Source organism: Balaenoptera physalus (assembly GCF_965194825.1).
Source record: "Balaenoptera physalus genome assembly, chromosome: 3".
Classification (NCBI taxonomy): domain Eukaryota; kingdom Metazoa; phylum Chordata; class Mammalia; order Artiodactyla; family Balaenopteridae; genus Balaenoptera; species Balaenoptera physalus.
Genome location: NC_138890.1, coordinates 18960580 through 18981602, shown reverse-complemented (window position 1 = coordinate 18981602; position 21023 = coordinate 18960580). Strand labels below are relative to the sequence as shown.

Genomic DNA, 21023 nt, shown 5'->3' with positions numbered 1-21023 from the left:
AGCTATAAACACTTACATTAAAAAAGAAGAAAGAGAGCTTCCCTGGTGGCGCAGTGGTTAAGAATCTGCCTGCCAATGCAGGGGACACGGGTTCGAACCCTAGTCCAGGAAGATCCCACATGCTGCAGAGCAACTAAGCCCGTGTGCCACAACTGCTGAGCCTGCGCTCTAGAGCCCGCGAGCCGCAACTACTGAGCCCATGTGCCACAACAACTGAAGCCTGCATGCCTAGATCCCATGCTCTGAAATAAGAGAAGCCACTGCAAGGAGAAGCCCATGCACCACAACGAAGAGTAGCCCCCACTAGCCACAACTAGAGAAAGCCTGCATGCAGCAACAAAGACCCAATGCAGCCAAAAATAAATAAATAAATAAATACATTTATTTTTAAAAAAAGAAGAAGAAAGATCTCAAATCAACAAGGAACTAGAAAAAGAAGAACAACCTAAACCCAAATCTAGCAGAATGGAGGAACTGATGAAGATTAGAGAAGAGATAAATAAAATATAGAATAGAAAAAAATTACAGAAAATGAATGAAACCTAAAGTTGGTACTTCAAAAAGATTAACAGAATTGACAAACTTTTAACTAGATTGACAAAAAAAAGAGAATTACTAAAGTTAGAAATGAAAGTGGGAACATTACTTCCAATTCTACAGAAGGATTATAAGAAAATACTATGAACAATTGTATGAGAACAAATTAGATAACCTCGATGAAATGTACAATTCCTAGAAACACAAAACCTACCAAGATTGAATCACAAGAAATAGAAAATCTAAATAGACCTATAACTAGTAAGGAGATTGAATCAGTAATCAAAATCCTCCTGATAAAGAAAAGCCCTGGAGCTGATAGCTTCACTGGTGAATTTCTACCAAACATTTAAAGAAGAATTAACACCAATCCTTCTCAAACTTTTCTCAAAAAGTAAAGAGAGAACACTTCCTAACTTATTGTATGAGGCCAGCATTGCCCTGATATGAAAGCCAGACAAAGACACTGCAAGAAAAGAAAACTATAGACCAATACTCCTCATGAACATCGATGCAAAGATCCTCTACAAAATACTAGAAAACTGAATTCAGCAGCATATTAGAAGGACCAAGTGGGATTTATTCTTAGAATTCAAAGATGACTCAACCTATGAAAATCAATTAATGTAACACATCACATTAACAGAAAGAAGGAAAAAATCGTCTGATAATTTCAATTGATGCAGAAAAAGAATTTGAAAAAATTCAGTACCCTTTAATGATAAAAACACTCAACAAACTAGGAATAGAAGGAAACTACCTCAACATAATAAAAGCCATACATGAAAAACCCACAGTTAACATTATACTCACTGGTGAAAGACTGAAAGCTTTCCCTCTAAAATCAGGGACAAGACAAGGATGCCTGTTTTTGCCACTTCTATTCAACATAGTGCAAAAAGCTCTAGCCAGAGCAAGAAAAAGAAATAAAATGCAACCAAATTAGTAAAGAAGTAAAATTAGCTGTTTGCAAACAAATGACCTTATATACAGAAAGCCCTAAAGATTACATACCAAAAAAAAAAAAAAACTGTTAGTATTAATTAACAAATTCAGCAAAGTAGCAGGCTACAAAATCAACACCAAAAAAATTAGTTGTGTATCTATATACTAACAATGAACAATCCAAAATGGAAATTAAGAAAACAACTCCATTTACAATAGCATCAAAAAGAATAAACTTAGAAACTTACACTTAGGAATCAATTTAGCCCAGGAGGCAAAACACTTTTACCCTGAAAACTACAAAACATTAGTGAAAGAAATGAGAGAAGACACCAATAAATGGAGACAACCTGTGTCATGGATTGGAAGACTTAATATTGTTAAGATGTTAACACTATCCAAAGCAATCTACAGATTTAATGCAATCTCTATCAAAATTACAATTGGGTTTTTGGTCAAGGTAGAAAACTCCATCTAAAGTTTATATGGAATCTCAAGGGACCCTGACTAGCCAAAACAATCTTGAAATGGAAAAACAAAGTTGTAGGATTTGCATTGCACTTCCTGATTCAAATTTTACTACAGAACTACAGTAATCAAAACAGTGTGGTATTACCGTAAAGACAAACATATAGACCAATGGAATAGAATAGAAAGCCCAGAAATAAATGCCAGTGTATAGAATCAAATTAATTTTGACAAGCATGCCAAGACCATTCAGTGGGGAAAGAAAAATCCTTTCCCAAATGGTGCTGGGAAAACTGGATATCCACATGTCAAATAATGAAGTTGGACCCTTTCCTAACACCATATACAAAAATTAATGCAAAATGGATCAAAGACCTAAACATAAGAGCTGAAACTATAAAACTCTTTGAAGAAAACATTGGAAAAAAACTTTATGACATTGCATTTGTCAATGATTTCTTATATATGACACCAAAGACACAGGCAACAAAAGAAAAAAATAGATGAACTGGACTTCACCCAAATGAAAAACTTTGGTGCATCAAAAGACACTATCACCAGAGTAAAAAGGCAACCCACATAATAGAAGAAAATATTTACAAATCACAAAGCTAAGAGGGATTAATATCTGAAATACATAAAGAACTCCTAAAACTCAACAACAATAAAAACAGCTCAATACAAAAATGGGCCAAGGACTTGAACAGACATTTCTCCAAAGAAGATGTATGTGAATGGCCAATAAGCACATGAAAAGATGCTCAACATCACTGATCATTAGGGAAATACAAATCAAAACCACAATGAGATACCACTTCATACCCTAATGGTGACTACCATCAAAAATAAAGAAAATCGGTATTAGCATGGATGTGGAGAAATTGGAACCCTTTTACATTGCTAGTAGGAATGTAAAATGGACAACTGCTGTGGTAAGCAGTGTGACAAAGGTGGAAGCAACCCAAATGTCCACTGATGGATGAATGGATAAAGAAAATGTAGTATAAATATACAGTGAAATACAGTATAAATATCCAGCCTTAAAAAGAAAGGACATTCTGACACATACTACAACATGAATGAACCTTGAAGACCTTATGCTAAGTGAAATAAGCCAGTCCCAAAAGGACAAATACTGCTGTGCAGTGTTGGTGGTATAGTGGTGAACATAGCTGCCTTCCAAAAGGACAAATACTATATGATTCCACTTACACAGGTACCTAGAATTGTCAGATTCTTAAAGAAGAAAATAGAATGGTGATGACCAGGGGCTGAAGGGAGGGGAGAATGGGGAGTTATTGCTTACTGGGCATGGAGTTTTATTTGGAGAAGATGGAAAATTTCTGGAGATGGATAGTGGTGATGATTGAGCAACTAAATGGTTAATGCCACTGAAGTGTACACTTAAAAATGGTTAATATGATAAATTTTATGTTAAGCAGATATTACAACAATTTTTGAGAAAGATATAATGGGGGGGGAAGAAATGATGGGATGCAAATATGTAAATGTGTAAACGCATGCTACATAGGAAGGCAAAGGCAGAAGTGGCTCTGATTTGAAGCTGTGGCCAACTACATCCTTCGAGAGTCAATTGGCAGGGATAACCCCCAGCAGCTATTGATAGCTGGTTTCAGAAGCTCCAGCTACAAGGCTGGAGGAGCAGGGTAGAGGGCCATCAGGCCACAGCCAGCTTGGAAACCCTGGTGAAGCACGGGAGTGCTGTTCGGAATTTTGGCACAGAGCTCCAGTAGCAGTTGGAATTGCTGCTCATGTTGTGTTCTAAGCCCTTGCAGGTGGTGAGTACCCGTGGGGAGGACTGGCCTTGGTGGTCCTTTCTTCTCCATGGCAGGTATTGTGCTGAGTGCTTTGTGCACTTAATCTCACCGGTTCCTCTTCATAAACTGAAGAGGAGGGATTCTTTTCCCTGTTCTCAGTGCACAAAGGCACTTTTCAGGGCCGTTTTCTAGGAGTGTCCTTTCCCTCTGTCCCCTCGGCCAGGCCTGGCCCAGTGCCCACCCAGGAAAGAAGGCTGGAGAGAACATCTCCTCTCCAGTCCCCAAGACATGTTGCACTGACCAGCCACCCACATTCCTTCCATAGGGTCTTTGGATTTCCATTTTTGGCAGCTTTTTTACGCCAATCACCAGCCCTGTGGGCTGGGCCAGCAGAATGAGGGTTGTAGACTGGCCACCCAGGAGCCAGAGATGTCGTTTCTAAATGTGCTTTCGTCACACAGCATGGTCCCCACTGTGGCTTTTTTAAAAAAAACAGATCTAATTAAAATCAAAATACAAAACAAAAATGTCAGGAATTCTGGGCTCTCTTAAACCTGGAAGGTCTGAGCACGTGGTCAGCCCTCGGGGAGCCCAGCGGAGCTGTGTGTTCTCTCGTGCCCACAGCTCTGGCCACCCTCTACCAGCCTCACCTGCAGGGTGGCTTGCTGGGGGTCCTCTCCCTGCATCTGCCAGTCTTCCTGCAGATCAGATCCATGCAAAGCAGGCTCGCTGCCCACCCCCCATAACTGTCATGGGAGTCCCAGGACCTCCACATGCAGGGCCTGGAGACTTAAACACGAGGATTCATATATACGCCTGAGGGGCAGGGACTGGGCAGGGGAATAGGAGACATGGGCAGAGAAACTGAGACAGGAGCGCAAGCCTAGGTTGGGGGGAAATTGTGACTCAGAAGCCACCCCTACCCCTCCCAGGCCTGGCCTGCAGCAGGTCAGGCCTGCTTAGGTCAGGTCCCCTCCCAACCCAGGTGCATTTTCCAGGGCAGTGGCATCTGATTGGCCCAGGCTGGGCTGGTGCCGCCCCTTGGCCAAGTGAGGGTGGGCCTCCCTGTTAGTCCCACCAGGACTGTTCGTATTCATCAGAGGGTGTGGTTATTCCCCAAAGCAAAACTCCTCTGTTTGTAGCCAGAAGGAAAGGAGATGGAGGCCAAGAAAGCAGACCCAGCCAATGGAGGTGCCAAGAGGGGTGGATCTGATTCTGGAGCTCAGGTCTGGGCTGGGAAGGAGATGTGGCACCTGGGAGAGGAGGTCCTCTGTGCACCTGGGCCCACAGGCCAAAGTTAATACCTGGAAGGGATGGCCTGTTCCCGTAGGGGCCACTGTGACCCTGGGCCAACCAGCATGGGCTTTTTCTCTCCTTGTGTTTTGGGCACTGCTGGTCACACCTCTAGTGTCTGACCGAGTCCCTCTGACACTGTGGCCTGGGGATACCAGCATCAGTGCCCAGGTGGGCTGATGGTCAGGAACAGGGCCTGGGGTTCAGACACACCTGTGCTCAAGTCCCAGCTCTTCCATATACTCAGCATGAGCGCTGGGTACCTTCCTTTCCCACTCTGAGCCTCAGTTTCTTCATCTGTAAGATGGGAGGCCTAAGGGATGAGATGGGGCGTCAGGCAGGGAAGATTGGCCTTCCCAGGTCAGGACCCCAGGCTTCTCCCCAGCCTCCCTCCCACAGACTCTAATACTTGAATGCCTGGTGTGTTGGCCACACCTCACCATCCCTTTTTGCACTGTTCAATTTCAGGCTTCACTGCCTCTCACCTGCACCACTGAGTCACTTGAATGCCACCTATCTTGACCGAGCACCCACTGTGCGTGTGCGTCAGGGGGCCGGGCCCTAGAGTACAGCAGTGGGCGAGCCAGCCTCCTCCTGGAGAGAACACAATGCCAGGAGACCAAGGCCAGTGTGAAGTCTGGGGGATTGGGGAGGCCCAGGGGTCCTGGGGTCAGGAGGCATGCCAGGCAAGCAGGTGCAGCGTGTTCGAAGGTGTGGTGTGTGGCTAGTCCTGGGGTAAAGGGGCCCTCACCAGGACACATCGGAAAGTGGACTTTGCATTCAAACCATGGCTGGGCCACTGTTGGTTGCGTCCCCTCAGGGGGTCACGGGGTGAGCATGCCCGCAATCCCACCACCCGCCATAGCCCTGGGATGTGTTCAGGTGTTCCAGGGGCCTTTCGTCTTCTCAGCTATGTTTGATGACTGAGCTCGACCTTCATTGAGCTTGAATGGATAGCACCGAGACAATAACAGCATACATCGGGGCAAAGGGGGCATGCACATCAGTGAAGCATTTTTTCAGTGTCCCATTGTAATTTTATTCATTGGAGTAATATTGCTTGTATCGTGTCATATGTGCAGTTTTCTCTCCTGCCATTTTCACTTCGTTACATCATAACCATTTCTATGTTATCACTGAGTCCTCATAACTGTCATTTCAACGGCAACAGAAGCTCCACTGATGGGTATGTGACAGTGTCCTGTCTGTTCTCCTTCTGTTCATCATCTGTGGCGTTCTGCATTTTGTTCACTGCTTATAATTAACACCAAACCAAACTCCTTTCCAAAACTTTTCCTCTTTAGATTATTTTCTTGGGATAAATTTCCAAGGATTTGATTAAGGTGAAAGAACACTCTCAAACATAAGGCTCTTTGCACATCGAGTCAAATCTTGTCCTGTTCAAAGGGGCTGTGATGGTGTATAGCCCTGCCCAGCAGTGTTTAAAGGGCTGTTCCAACATGCCAGACAGCACTGGTTGTTTTGTTGTCTTGTTCATTTAGTGGGTATAAAGCAGACACCTACTGGAGTCATACCATGCACTTGTCTATCCACACACACACACACACACACACACACACAGAGTCCCAGGCCCCCAGGCAAAGCAAAGAGAGATAACTTGAAACAGCTCTTTAGATGGGGCACAGACGGAGCAGCCCGCCAGCCCGCCAGCCCGCTCGGGACCTCTATGCTGGCCCTGTACTCCCAGCTGCTGCTCATGTACACCATGCAGGCTGTGTGCTTAGAAGCACACATTGGGGAACTACTGGTGATTTCAAGGATTCTCAAGGGAAATTGTGACAATAAACAATTTTCCCAGCATCACTGGCTTCTTTTAAAATTGTGGTAAAATACACATAACATGAAATTTACTATCTTAACCATTTTTAAGCGTGCAGTTCAATTGCATTAAATACATTCACATTGTTGTGCAACCACCACCGGCATCCATCTCCAGAATTCTTTTTAGCTTGCAGAACTGAAGCTCTCTGTGGATAAAAGCAACTCCCCATGCTCCTCCTCCCCTGGGAGCCACCTTCTACTGTCTGTCTCTATGAACTTGACTACTCTAGGAGCTGCATGTAAGAGGAATCATACAGATTTGTCCTTTTGTGTCTGCTTATTTCACTCAGCATTAGAGTCCTCAAGTTTCACTCGCGTGGTAGCAGGTGTCAGAACGTCCTTCCTTTTTAAGGCTGAATAATAGCCCATCGTATGTATACATCACATTTTGTTATCCATTCATCTGTTGATGGACAGTTGAGGTGGCTTTTTAAAATTACCCCGATCGCTAGTGGGAAGCAGCCGCATAGCACAGGGAGATCAGCTCGGTGCTTTGTGACCACCTAGAGGGGTGGGATAGGGAGGGTGGGAGGGAGACGCAAGAGGGAGGAGATATGGGGATATATGGATATGTATAGCTTATTCACTTTGTTATAAAGCAGAAACTAACACACCATTGTAAAGCAATTATGCTGCAATAAAGATGTTAAAAAAAAAATTAGCACTGGACATCCAAACAATGGATTACTGTGGGACAGTTAAAAAATAAAAGGCATGAGCATGCTCTGTCCTGCCATGGGAAGATTTCCAAAATGTACTGTTAGTGAAAAGAGCACAGGAGAGTGTGTGCAATACACTACTTTTTGTGTAATAAAGAAAGAAACGAGGGAATATATATATTTATATTTTCTTGTCCTTGTATACAGAAGGACAGAAAAATAGGTAAGAAATTAATAAAAGCAGTTACTATGGGAGAGGGTGAATGGGGGCCACTTCCGCAGCCCGTCTGTGTTCCCAGTAGGCTGGAGCCCCTGCTCAAGGGAGGAGGATGACGTCTGTGCCAGCACACCTTCGGGGAGGGGCGGGAGGAATGTGAGGGCAGTACCGTGGCTCTGACCGCACCCACCCTATCTCAAAGGCATACCCAGATGCAGGAAGTCATCATCCCCTCTCCCCTTGCCCGGGCACACCCTTCAGAGCCTCAGTGGTCCAGTCTCTCTGCATGCCCCAACCCCTTGCCAGCTCTGAGAGGTCCTGTCCATCTGCAGCCACTCCATGCATGCATGCATGAATGACCGTCAGCAACAGCAGGAGACACCAGAGACTGCAGCAGGGGGACAAGCCCATCCATCCACTGATACTCAGGCCAGGGCCCAGCTGGCAACACGATGGGTGCTTGGAGGTGGGAGGGCAACATTGGCCACCCATCTGCTCTCTGGGCATCCCTGTGAGTCATAATGATTCTGGCCCCCAGCTCCACGCAACCCCTGACCTCCAGTGTAAACTTGCTGCTTCGGAACAGAGCTGGGTCCAAGCCCTCCCCCCTTCCTCGTGTGTCCAGCCCCCCACACCCGGCCCCCAGTACCAGGCCAAGCCTGAGGTGCTCTGGATGCTTCCCAGCTCATCTCTTGAAGTTGTGGCTTCCCGGCTTCCCCAGAAAGGCCCCTGTGCAGCCCCTCTCACATTGTCTGACAGACCACCCTGAGCTACAGAGAGGTTTCCAGAATCGCCTCCACCTCCACTACTGGCTCATCTTTCAGAAAACTGGGATCTGGGACAGGCTACACGGAGGAGGTGCCAGGCGTCTGGCAGGAGAGAGCAGACCTTGCTGGCCTCAAGAGCGTTCTGTCTAGTGGAACTGGGCTCCGGTTCTGGGCTCTGGGTGTGGGGCAGAGGCAGCGCCCACCCCAGAGTTAACCACCATTCCCTGCAGGGCAGCCCCCGTGTGCCCTCATGTGCAGCAGCTTTCCCACTGGGATGGACAGGAGACAATTTTGTGAAATTTTACAGTTTCATCAACTGAAAATTGAACACTCACAACTTTGCTGGAAAGGTGAAATAAAGCTGCGGCTGTCCCTAGGGCTGGGACTGTCCAGGCCGCTGTCCAGACTGGTTCCCGCACCCTCCCTGCACCGTAACCCAGTCCCTGCACGCCCTGGGGACGGCCCTCTGCGGGGCTGCTTCTGATCCCCAACATCAGCTTGGACTCTCCAAGTCCCTCTGTCTTTACTTTCAGGGCCAGGTCACCAGGGAGCAGGAGAAGTCAGAAACAGGCTGGGGCCAGGCTCTGCCATGGGGGCAGCAGGGGTGAGGTGAGAGGGGCAGTGGGGAGGCTGCTTCCTGGAAGGCCCCTGTGGTGAGCCTGCAGGACTCCACAGTTAAGGCTGCGGGGGCTACTTGAACATCGTGTGGGAGATGTTTAAACAGTCACAGGCTTGGCCAGGACTCGTTGCCACAAGTGCCCCAAAGGCTTCGTTCAGGAAGACTGGCCAACAGGCATATGTGCAGAGCCCGAGGGAGGAAGCACTGTCCAGTGCACACTCATGGACGGGTGCCTGCTGCAGGCCAGGACCTTGACTCAGTGCTGGGTCAGAAGACATGTGTGCTCTGGCCCCACCTGGAGGAGGTCTGGCTGGAGACCTTTCTCTGTACCAGGCACCAGCAGCAACCCAAGCACTCCACAGTGCCGACAGGGAGAATCTGCTGACGCCCATCGGAAGTCAGGCCCAGCCTTAAGGGGTTGCTGCAGGGAAACAGGGAAGGTCCCACCTAGGGGGAGTCACTTCAGCCACGTGCAGAGGGATGGAGGACTGAAGATGGTGGGAGAGCCTTCCTGCAGTGGGGGAATAGCTGGATAGGTCAGTGGGCCCTAATCACAAAGAGCCTGGAAGCCCAGGCTATAGAGGACAGTCATTTGGCTGCACCTGAGAGAAACTCAAACAGACTCATGTAATGGAGCAGTCCACAGAGCGGCTTCGGGCACAGCAGGATCCAGGGTCTCACCCACTGAACTCAGGAATGTGCTCACTTTCCTGGCTCCTTGAGGGACAAGATGGTCCCAACAGTGCCATTCCACTGCTCAGGGACCCAGGGGAAAGAGCTTTCAAGTGCCACAGAAGTTCTAGGATTGCATCTGAGCCCTCTAGTTTGGATCAGGTCCACCCCTAATTCATTCCTGTGGCCAGCGGCAGGGCAAATATGTTGATTGTCTAACCCTGGTCAAAAACAACCTTCACTGCGAGTAGGAGTGGATACTGGAAACAGTCAGCCCCTAAACGGCTAGGACTGATAATAGAAAAGAGATGATTCCTGGGGATGCAGTGGCTATGGGGTGGGAGGATGCCTCCCTGGCAGCCCTCCCTGGAGGTGATCACTGGGCTCAGGTGGGCACAGAAGAGCCTATGGGAGGCAGGGCCTGCCCAGCCAGGATCCCGGGGTACCAGCAGGTCCAAATGCCCCTTGCCATTGCAGGTAGGCATGCCCCGGACACTGAGCACCTCCGACATGGTCACTCCAGGCAGCCTCGGCCCACCCCACCCTGAGCCCACGGATGGTGAGCAGGCCGGGCAGCCCCTCCTGGTTGGAGCTCCATCCTCAGCCTCCCTGGACGCCCTGATCGAGCAGCTGGTGCCCAAAGCTGACTACTACCCTGAGGTGGGTGACCCGCCCAGTGGGGAGGAGGGGTAGCAGACTGGGCTGTCTTCCACCAGGCATGGGGGAGACAGCAGAGCTGGGGCTGGCTGGGCCTGGGGGTGGAGTAGGCTCGGAGGCACGTCCTTCCATGCCCTTGTGAGCACATGCTGCCTTTCTCCCGTATCCCCCCCAGAAAGCCTACATCTTTACCTTCCTGCTGAGCTCCCGCCTCTTCATCGAGCCCCGGGAGCTCCTGGCCCGGGTCTGCCACTTGTGCATCGAGCAGCAGCAGCTGGACAAGCCAGTGCTGGACAAGGTGAGAGGCAGGGCAGGGCCGGGGGCCCCCGAGTGTACTGGCTCTCCCCTGACATGCACTTGTGAATCAACATCTTGGAGAGGCAGCGATTGCTCCCGTTCTCCTGACAAGGAGCCCACAGGGGTTTCTGACTTGTCTGAAGCCCAGAGCCAGAAGGGACAGAGTCAGAACCTTTAACCCCGGTGCTGTTTTCCAATGCCCTAGGGGAGCCCTTGAGCTCACACAGCCCAGACCTGGGCCCCCAGAGTCCCATGAGTAGGTCCCCATGTGTGGCCTGGGATGGCCCTGCAGTGCCTGCTGGTCTCCCTGCCCCCAACACCCTCTGTTCCACCCTTTCTTCTTCTGCGGGTCCACTGTTGGCTCAGCCTTCCCTCGGTTCCCCGTATCCTTTCCTCTGTCCCTCGCCATATCCCATGGGCTGCAACTGTCTATTTATACGTGTGTCAGTAGGGTTCCACTGTCCAGTGATAGAAACCCAGTTTCAACTGGCCTAAGGCAAAGGGACTTTACTGGCTCATGTAACTGCAAAGTCTCAAGCTACCACTGGCTTCAGGGGCTCAAACACCATTAAAACGTGGTCTTTCTCCCTAAGACCCCTTGCTTTGTTTTCCTCTGGGCCAGCCTCACTCTTGCTCAGGCAGGTTCTCTGCACGGTGACTGGTGGCCTCCGCGGCTCCAGGGTCATGGTCTACCCTTCCCAATCCTGTGGAAAGAGGATCCCGATAAATAAAAGCCCCGATCTCATTGGCTTAGCTTAGGCCACATGCCCCTCTGTGAGTCAATCACGGTGCATGATGGGGGTGTGCCATGCCCTGATTGGCCAGCACTGATCTGGGACCACTCCTGGAGCCCTGGGTCAGGATCAGCTGGGAAGGATGGAGAGGGGGACCCCACAGGAAAACTGAGATGCTGTCACCACAGAAAGGGAGATGGGATGACTGGCAGTTACAAACAAGAGATGACCCCCATTCCAAACGTGTGTCTGTCCCCCTCTGCTCTGCTGTGGTCAGCCCCCATCCCCATGTCCCGTCTCTGTCTCCTGGCGCAAAGAAGGCACGAGACCCAACCCCGCCTCGGCCATTGCTGCTGCCCCTTGGACAGCCCAGACGCACAGTGAGTGGCTGAGACAGTGGCTGCTGTGACCCCCACCTCCCAAGCAACCCTCACCAAATGCAGACGACCCTCGGCTTGCCTTGCAGGCCCAGGTCCGGAAGTTTGGCCCCAAACTGCTCCAGTTGTTGGCTGAGTGGACAGAGACATTCCCGCGGGACTTCCAGGAGGAGTCGACCATCAGTCACCTGAAGGACGTGGTGGGCCGCATCGCCCCCTGTGACGAGGTGGGCAAGCCAAGCAGGATTCTCTTCACCTTGTCTACACCCTCACACCCCAGATCTGAGCCTGTTCCTGGGCTGGCCTCAGGGTCCTCATCTCCCCACCAGCACACTGCAGCCCCTCTAAAATCAGCCCCTTTCTGCCCCATCAGAGAATCAGGCACTGCAGAGCTGGCAGGGAGAGCAGGCCTCTGGCTCCAGGCCTGGTCTCTTGACCTTCCTCCTGTCCTGCTCTCATCAGTGGCATCAGATGGCAAGTGAAGGGCTCTTGTGGCTGCGTGGTCGGGCCATTGGTCAATGACCCATTAGGATGGCCTGGCAGAACCCTCTTGCCCAGTAGCTTGGGAGGCAGCCAGTGTACTGGCATCTGGTGTCTCTGCGCCCCACACCCTTCCCTGCTATCCCAGCTGCATTACTCTGGGGAAGGCACTTAAAGGTGAAAGAGGAACAAAACTCCCTACTCCCTACCTCCCAGGATTAGGGTGAGAACACTGAGGGGGAGTGCATGTAGCTTGCCTTGGGAGGAGACTGAATGTGGCAAGCTGAGAGCTAGTGACATGCCCCACAGTGGGTCTGAACACAGAGCCAGCCAGAGCAAAGGAGAACTGCCAAGGCAGGCTGGGCACCAGGAAACTGTAAAGTCCAAGGCCTCACTGAGGCTCAGAAAGGGATGCCCTGCCCTGAGGTCATCTCACATAGCCAGCAAGTTAGTTGTTCTGAGAGCTCGGTGACATGAGGGTCATCTCCTCCTCCTCCTTTGCATCCCCGGTCCATCTGGGGATTATAACACTTGGCTTAGGTTGCAGCAGAAAGGAGGCTCAGAGAAGGCTCAATGATTGGGTGGATCAGGAGGATGAAGCAGGAAGGGGAGATGCTGACTGACTGGCTTTGTACATAGTTGGCTACGTTGATGGATGAGTTGAGGGGGAAAGAAAGATGTTTGGGCAGTTGGGTAGGCAGGGAGATTTATGGGGTAAGTGGATGTGGAGAGATTGATGGAAAGAAGTGGAGGAGAAAGGTAGAAATGATAGCTAGATGAGTGGGTAGATGGATGACTAGATGGATGGGAGGGTGAGTGAATGGGTAGGTGGATGGGTATGTGTGGGTATGGATGGGTGGGTGAGAACATGGATGGGAAGGTGGGTGGGTGGATGGATGGATGGATGGTTGGGTGGGTGGATGGATGGATGGTGGATATATGTATGAAGGGATGGATGGTGGATGGATGGTGGATGGATGTATGAATGGATGGATGAGGGCAAATGTTAGAATGGAGGGAGGAAGGATAGATAAGTGAATTGATGGATCTGTGGGTGGGTGACTGTATAAAAGGGGAGGTGCGCAATAACAGATGGGTGGGAAATAGATGGTTGCAGGGACAGTAAATGGATTGATGGATGGATGGAGCAGAGGGTATGTAGTGGGATGAGAGCCCAGTCCTCTGCTTTATCTCCCTCACCCCCCCCCCCAACAGTAGGCCTTCAAGCAGGTGAGGTCTAAGCCATTGACAAGATGGATTATCTGCCCTTATCAGGCCTGCCTCTGCCATTGGCAGAGCAATTTCAGAGGCAGACCCTGCCATTCTGGCCACGGTGGCGTGGGATGGGTGTAAGTCCTGGGCTTGTTTCCTTGAGAAGCAGTGCCTCCTCACTGAGCCCTCAAGAATCTGTCAGGACTGTGCCGGGAAATCTTTTCCAACTACCCAGTGGATGAAAACAAGATACAACCAAGACCTATGAATGGGCTATTGAAAGCAGTCATCCACCAGGTGTGGATTTTCAAAGCAGAAATAACTCATTCAGGGCATTTCTCATTCCTTCCCTTGGAATCCAATTAGGTGTGCTGAGTGGTGTGAACTGGACCTGGGATTCCCTAGTCCCCATGCCACCCACCCAGGCTCAGGCCAGGGGTGCCCCATGTGTCTTTGTGATCCCCAAGTTGCCCTTCCCCAGAAAGCACCTGCTCCAAGGGGATGTCCTGTAGGTGCTGGTTTCCCTCCCCTGGATGCTGTGGGTGGACTACAGGCTGCTCCCCTCCCAGCACAGGCACAGTCTCAGCTGGGAAAGGAGCTGGTGAGCCCTGAACCAAACTGATGAGGCCGGGCCCACAGGACTCAGAACATGAGGTCTGGGTCAGACCTTCTGAGCCCAGATCCCAGCTCAGAAACCACAGCTGTGTGACTTTGGGCAAGGTGCTTCCCCTCTCTGAACTTCAGTTTCTTCATCAGTCAAACGGAGACAATAACTGCTCCCACCCACACAGGTCTGCGGCAAAGGCCCTGAAGTCACGTGTGCTCGTATTTCAGCACTCGGTAAATGTGAGCTATGATGAGGAACAAATTCTTTCCAAAATTCAGGCACATGGGGATTATTTTCAACTTTTTTGAAACTTTTGTTATGGAACATTTCAAACATAGACAAACATAGATAATAGTAATCATGAACTCCTGTGTGCGCATAGCCTAGCTTCAACAATTATCAACATTTTGCCAAACTTGTTTCTTCTATCCCCTCACACACTTCCCCTCCCTCCAAATTATGTTTTTAAATCATAGGCATTATATCTTTTGCTCCAAAAACATTTCAGAATCATCTTGTAAAAGATTTCTTACACAGAGATAGGATCAAATGATGTAAAGTGTTGTGCATAATACGAGATGAGCCCAAGTGTTTTCAGAACTGCGTGTCTTTGGGCAAGTTACTTAACCTCTCTGGACCTTAAATTAATTTCTGTAAGAGGGAAGATGATAAGCCCTCCCTCAAAGGGCTGTGAGGAGAACAATGTTGCTTGGGAACGTGGAGGAGGTGGTACAGGGCCAGGAAGGAGTGGGGCGTCCCCATCCAAGTGGCTGTGGAAGGTGACACCTTTCTCTTCCTTCCTGCCCCCCTGCCACTTCCTGGAAGCCTCATGTCCTCACTGTGCTCCCCACCACCTCTCAGTAACCGGGAACAAGGGGCTGGAGCAGCTCTGGGAAGGCCATTCTCTATGACTGTGGGTTCTGTGCTGCTCCGTCCACCCTCGGCTCCCGTCCTGGTAGGTTGCGCTCAGCAGTTACAGCTCAGGAAGGCCAATGCCGAGGCTGAGGGAGACTCGGGGATCGCAGGAAGGCCTAGAGGGTCACAGCCCCGGTGGGGGAGACAGGACAGGAGGACAGCAGTGCCTTGGCCACACCCACTGGGCTGGCCAGAGGAGGCTGACTGTAGGCGCAGCCCTCCCTCCTCGCTCTGGCCTTGCTTTCCCACTCACATGGCTGTCTACTAGCTCCCGCCAAGGGCACAGGTGGTGGCCAGCTGACTCAGAGAACGAGCTGGCAGGGGGTGCAGAACTCCTGCCTGTGCAGGTGGGCTAAGCCCGTTGGACATTGGCCGTGGGCTGGCTCAGGTGGGAGCTTTCAGGAACTTCAGAAAACAAGGGCCCGTACTTGTCTGGATGGAAATGGATCCTAATCATGAAATGCTCGGTCCAAGAGAACTTGGAGGCACCTGGAGACCCATGGCCACCACCCAGGCCACCCTTGGACGGCGACCTCTACACTCACACCCGGCTCCGTGCATGCAGCAGGCAGCTCTGTGAGAATGACAGAGAAAACAGCCCAGCCCCCATCCTCCCAGCTCACGGGCAAGCCACTGTGGGGGGAGCTGAGCCATGCTGGGTGCACCCTGGTGCTCCGCATGTGGGCTCCTGACAAGGAACACACTGGCGTTCTCAGCGGCAGGTCCCTGGGCCTGCCCGGATTCACTGAGATCTCCCAGACTGTGTCCACAAGGTGTAGAAATCAGTGAGAGAATGAGGGGAGGTCAAAGAGAAGGTCAAATACCTTCCCCACATTCAGAGGGGGAACAGAAGATTCAGGAAAAAACCAACAGATAAGCTTGAGGTTAACACTATTGGAAAATTTTTAAATGAATTAGCACGCAAGCAATGGCAATTGTTTGGAGTGAATATTGGTTCAATAGAAACAAGTCCTGCTAAATTGTCTGCATATTTTTTAAAAATAGGGCCAGTGCCTGGTTCTATCAAACTGTAGCCACAGACGCACTGCATCCTTGACTTCAGTAGGGCTCTGAAGTCTGCCTTGGAGAGGCTGACTGACTAGAAGCAGGTGAAGGCCAGTTTTATCTAATCAGCAAATATGTGTGGGCCCCTCCTGTTCATGCTGGGGACCAGCAAAGAGTGACCCAGTGTTGCCTTCATGGAGCTGGTACTCCAGTGAGAGGCTTGGACAAGGGCTGTGAAGGAAGGGCACGGAGCTCAGAGGGAGAAGGCTGTACAGGTCCTGCCTGGGTCATGGGGCAGGAGGGACAAGGGGTCAAAGGGATGGGGGAGTGATCTGTGTCTGGAGCACAGAAAAGAGGAGCAAGGACTACATGGAGGCCATTGAGCATGGCCAGAGCTGACCTCAGGGCCTCCAAGCCATGTCAGGCTCTTTGTCTTTGCAAAAGCAGGGAGGCAATTTAGGGAAGGAGGGTGCAGTGGTCAAATGTGCATTTTGAACAGAACACTCTTGCTACAGGGTGGAATGGCGAGAGGCTGGCATGAATGCATGGGGTCCACTGAGGAGGCCACTGCAGCCACCAGGGAAACGACTATGGCCTGGACCACATACACTGTGGTGGAAGACAAGCATGGAAATGGAAGAAAGCAAAATCAAGAGGGTTGGTGATGGCCTGGAGGGCCTGAGGGAGAAGGTGGTTTGAGGATGGCTCCACGTTCAGGTGCCTGACGCCACTGCTCTGTTCACCGGACAGGGATGCAGGTGGAAGAGGCAGCCCTGGGGAGGAGAGCGTGACTTCTTGCATACATCAGGTCCAGGTGGCCCCTTGCCCACATGGCTCTGGAGATCAGAGGAGAAGGTTGTCCGCACACGAATACTGAACGACACTCTGCACATGAACCAGAAAACCCAGGAATGAAGTACAGAGGATGGTGAAGAGAGGAATAGACAGAGGCAGGAGGAACCCAGCATCCAATCACAGTGCAGACAGCCAAGCCTGCAAACAGCCCAAGGCAGGAGAAACTGGGGAGCTGAGGCAGATGCTGCCCGAGAAACAGCCCCTGGCTTTCATGACAGGAGGTCCTTGGTGCCAGTGAGAGTTAGTCTGGTGACAGGAGGGGAGCCAGATGGGGTGGTGGAGGGTTGAGTGGGAAATGCGGGATCTCAACAGCCAATGTAGCCACCTCTGGGCTGGGTAGCAGAGAGAGGTGGGGGGCTGGTGGAGGTGTCGGGGATCACCGGTGACTGTGTCACCGGGGCTGGCTCTGGCTGGACCTAACTCACTATCTTCCTGGCACTCAGATGAAGACCTGGGAGGCAGCATGTGTGCTGACCACACTTTTGGATACAGCAAAGCTGATTCGGGTTGTTCCTTCCACTGGCGACAAAGGGAAGAGTTGGACCTCAGTCTACCCACACACTGCCCAGCTAACCCATGGGTGCCTTCTGGGTCTGCCCCCCACAGCTCTGGGAGTTAGGGTTAGTGTTAGGGTTTGGGTTCGGGTTCGGGTTTCCTGTGTCCTGAGGGCTCTACCACAGCTGCCCTGGCCACTCCACAGAGAAGCACTTTCATAAGGGGCTGGGATGCCACCTCCGTCACCAGAGCTCTTGGGCACCAACAATGCTGGACTTCAGTGCTCCTTTGAGCCCCATCAGAGACTTGAGGAAACACTGAGGTCCCCCAGGCAAGCCCTACACCCTACGCCCCACCTGAAAAATGCCTCTGGGTTTGTGTGCATGAAGAACGTGCACTTTTTCTATCTGAAATTACCTGACAGTACTGACTACCCACAGCCTTCTTCTGAGGCCTCTGGGACCAGGCCCTGCTGGGAACCTGTCTGCCTGACACCTTGTTGTTGCCGGGAGTCCAGGCCCCGGATGCCCACTGCCACTCCCAGGCCAGCTCCTGGCTCGAGGGGGTTGAATCCACCTCTGGGGGATCCATTTGCTGACCAGTCGGGGGCCTGATCTGTGGGCTACTGACCAAACCTTTGGGAATGTGTGGACATCTTGCTCAGTAAACCCAGCTAGTCTGATGCACCTTCCTTGGAAAGAGGGGTCTCTGAGGGGCAATAGTCAGTTTCCCCATGGGGTGGGAGGGTGGTCCCTGCACCAAGCCCAGAGCATCTGAGCTGCATGGTGAGGGGCTCTGTCAGTACAGTAAATGGTTATCAAGTGTCCACTGCATGCCCAGAGCTGTGACGCAGAGAGGTTAACGCGGACTTCCCTGCCCCTGCCGAGCTGTCATTCTGCAGGGGAGTAAACAACCCCAATCATCTCCTGCAGTGGCCCCCATAAGAAAGTCACACAGGGTGAGCTGGAGACAGAGTGCCAGGGGCAGAGGATGGACAGCAAGGCTGGTCAGGGAAAGCCTCTCTAAGCTAGGCCTGGGAGACAGGAGGGGACCCCCATTGAAGCCAAGCAAAAGACTAGCGCCCAGGGCAGGGCCCATTCCACATCTCCCTCCTCTCTCCCTCCACTCCCTGGCAGTCCCCACCCCATGCTGCCCCCTCTCCCCAGACAGCTGGGGGGGGGGGGCTTGCACACAACCACCCTCCCTAATGTGTGCTCTTCTTGGCTCCCACTGGTGATCCTGCAGCCTTCTCCCCAGCCAGCCTTGACTGTAGGCCCCAAACCCAGCCTGCCCTGGATTGGGTCCTGTTTCAGGGTGGGGGAGGTGCAGGCACACCTAGGAGCAGCCCATCCCTGACAGCCGGGGAGCCTGCCTGCCTCAGATGTTAGATATGCGGAGACAGGTTTCCAGGCCTGAGGACCCTCTCTCTACCCACCTCCAGGCATACCGAAGGAGGATGCATCAGCTCCTGCAGGCTCTGCACCAGAAGCTGGCGGCTCTGGGCCAGGGGCCGGAAAGCCTGCTGGGCACTGACAAGCCCATCTCCTACAGGAACAAGCCTCCAGCCTCTATCCACAGGGAGCTCCTCAACATCTGCAGTGACCCCTACACACTGGCTCAGCAGCTGACCCACGTGGAGCTGGTGAGCAGGCCCACGCCGCCCTCCACTCAGACCCAGAGCCTGGAACACTGAAAATAGCCGGCCATCCCCCCAGCTCCCCATCTTGTCCCCCACGTGGTCTCAGCCTAACCCAGGGCCTGAGCCCATCACATCAGGGCCACCCAGGCATCTCCAGAGCACCCTGGCTCTGGAGCAGTCTCTCACCACACCTGGGGCGAGGAACAGGAAGGCTGGAGGTACCAGCCCTGCCCAACTTTGACCTCTGGCCTGCCCGAGAGTCCAGGCCTGGGACAGAGGAACCAGGTTCAGATCCTGCCTCTGACACCATCTGATGTGTGATCCTCCCACATCTAGGGCCTTCCCCACCCGGGCCTCGGTTTTCCCCATCCAGGACTCACACAGTCACATTGTACCCACCCCAGCTTTCCAGAGAAGCGCAGACAGGCCTTCCTGTGTGTGAAAGGGATGCCCTGGCCTAACCTCCAGTATATTGGGTTCCTTGTAGATGCAGAGGCCAAAGGGGCCTGCCCAGAGAGAAGGGAAGCTGGGGAGTAGGGTTCTTTTCTTTTAAACCTCCATCATTTATGGCGCCCTTACTGCTTTCCAGGCATTATATTCAAGATTTACATGCACTATCTCATCTTCCCACCACCTTGCCAGATAGGTGCTATTATTATTCTCTTTTCACAGATGAGGAAGCTAAAGCCCAGAGTGTTTAAGTGACTTGCCAGAAGTCACACAGCAGAAGGGACAGACCCAGGATTCAATTCTGACCCAGACCCCATGCTCTTAGCCACCAGGCCTACCCTGGAGGGAGCAGGTCATTTCAATTACCCGATTTCGAACCTGGTTTCCTAGGTATCACACCCCACAAGCACTCCCTATGGAGACATTGACCCCTGCCCCCATGAAATACAGCAGCCCCTGAGCATGGGAAAGGAGGGGCTGCCCCCTTCAAGATGGTGCTGAGCTCTGTGACGACCCAGAACAGGGCTGCAGAGGCCCGGTGAGAAGGGCAGGTGGGCCCATGCCAGGCCCCCAGGGAGCGTCCCTTCCCCATACATTTCCCCTTTTCCCGACTCCTTTTCTGTCTCTGGTGCAGGAACGGCTACGACACATTGGACCTGAGGAGTTTGTCCAGGCTTTTGTGAACAAGGACCCTCTGGCCAGCACAAAGGTAGAAGGCCCTTGGACGGACTGTCCCAGCAATGACCCCTCCTCACCGGTCCCTCTGGGGATCCCCGGAGCATCAGATGAGCCAGCTTCAGAGGGACCAAGGGCAGATGGGCCTGGAGGGGTCGTGCCCACTCCACCCATGCCCCTAGCCCAAGGCCATCACACCCCAGCAGCCCTGAGTCCCGGGGAAGCCTGGGAGGGCGGGATGAGCCTGGCCGGGTCACCCACCCAGCGAGGGCGGAGTGGCGGTCGAGGAGCAGAAACCCTGGGTGGGTTAGAGGGTAGAGGTTCGCACTGGGCCCGCTCCAAGACCCCATGTGCCGTCCCGGTGCTTTGCAGTGGGCGCCGATGCCCTCTAGCGGCCACTCCGGGGAACGCGGGCTGGTGCAAGCTGCCCAAGGAAGTTAAGGGCATGCTCTTCCCTCTGAAGGTGGAATTTCAGAGCCTGCCCCTCTCTCCCAGAGCCCAGCTAGCAGTTAGCCTGGTGCTTATCAAGGAGTTAAATCCGAACCAGAACTGGAAATATCCTGTCTTCTGCCCTGGCACCTAATAAAAGAAGAGCAAACTAAATATGCAATTGCATTTCACCTCTCAGATAAGCAAAGATTAAACATTATGGGTGTGTATGTGCAGGGAAAGGGACCGTCTCATACACGGCTGGTAAGGGGTGAAATTGGCACAGCCACTTTGGAGAGCAGCATGGCAATAGCATCAACACTTGAAATATACACTCCAGACCCCAACTTTCCACACCTAACAATTTACCCTGCAGATATACACACACATGTACACAAA

At 51.8% G+C, this 21023-nt stretch overlaps 1 protein-coding gene across 6 annotated transcripts in view; it reads left to right on the top strand.

Annotated features, from left to right (window-relative positions):
- Positions 1-21023, top strand: part of RASGEF1C (RasGEF domain family member 1C) — a 137584-nt gene that overhangs the window by 53627 nt on the left and 62934 nt on the right. For 5 of the 6 annotated variants that reach the window (XM_082453547.1, XM_082453545.1, XM_082453548.1 and 2 more), the window contains 5 exons: positions 10275-10457; positions 10630-10752; positions 11952-12089; positions 18873-19073; positions 20155-20229. In XM_082453547.1, the coding sequence (XP_082309673.1) occupies positions 10281-10457; positions 10630-10752; positions 11952-12089; positions 18873-19073; positions 20155-20229 (714 nt within the window). In that variant the 5' untranslated portion in view covers positions 10275-10280. The remainder of the gene's footprint in view (positions 1-10274; positions 10458-10629; positions 10753-11951; positions 12090-18872; positions 19074-20154; positions 20230-21023) is intronic. The other variant, XM_082453550.1, reaches the window with a different exon arrangement.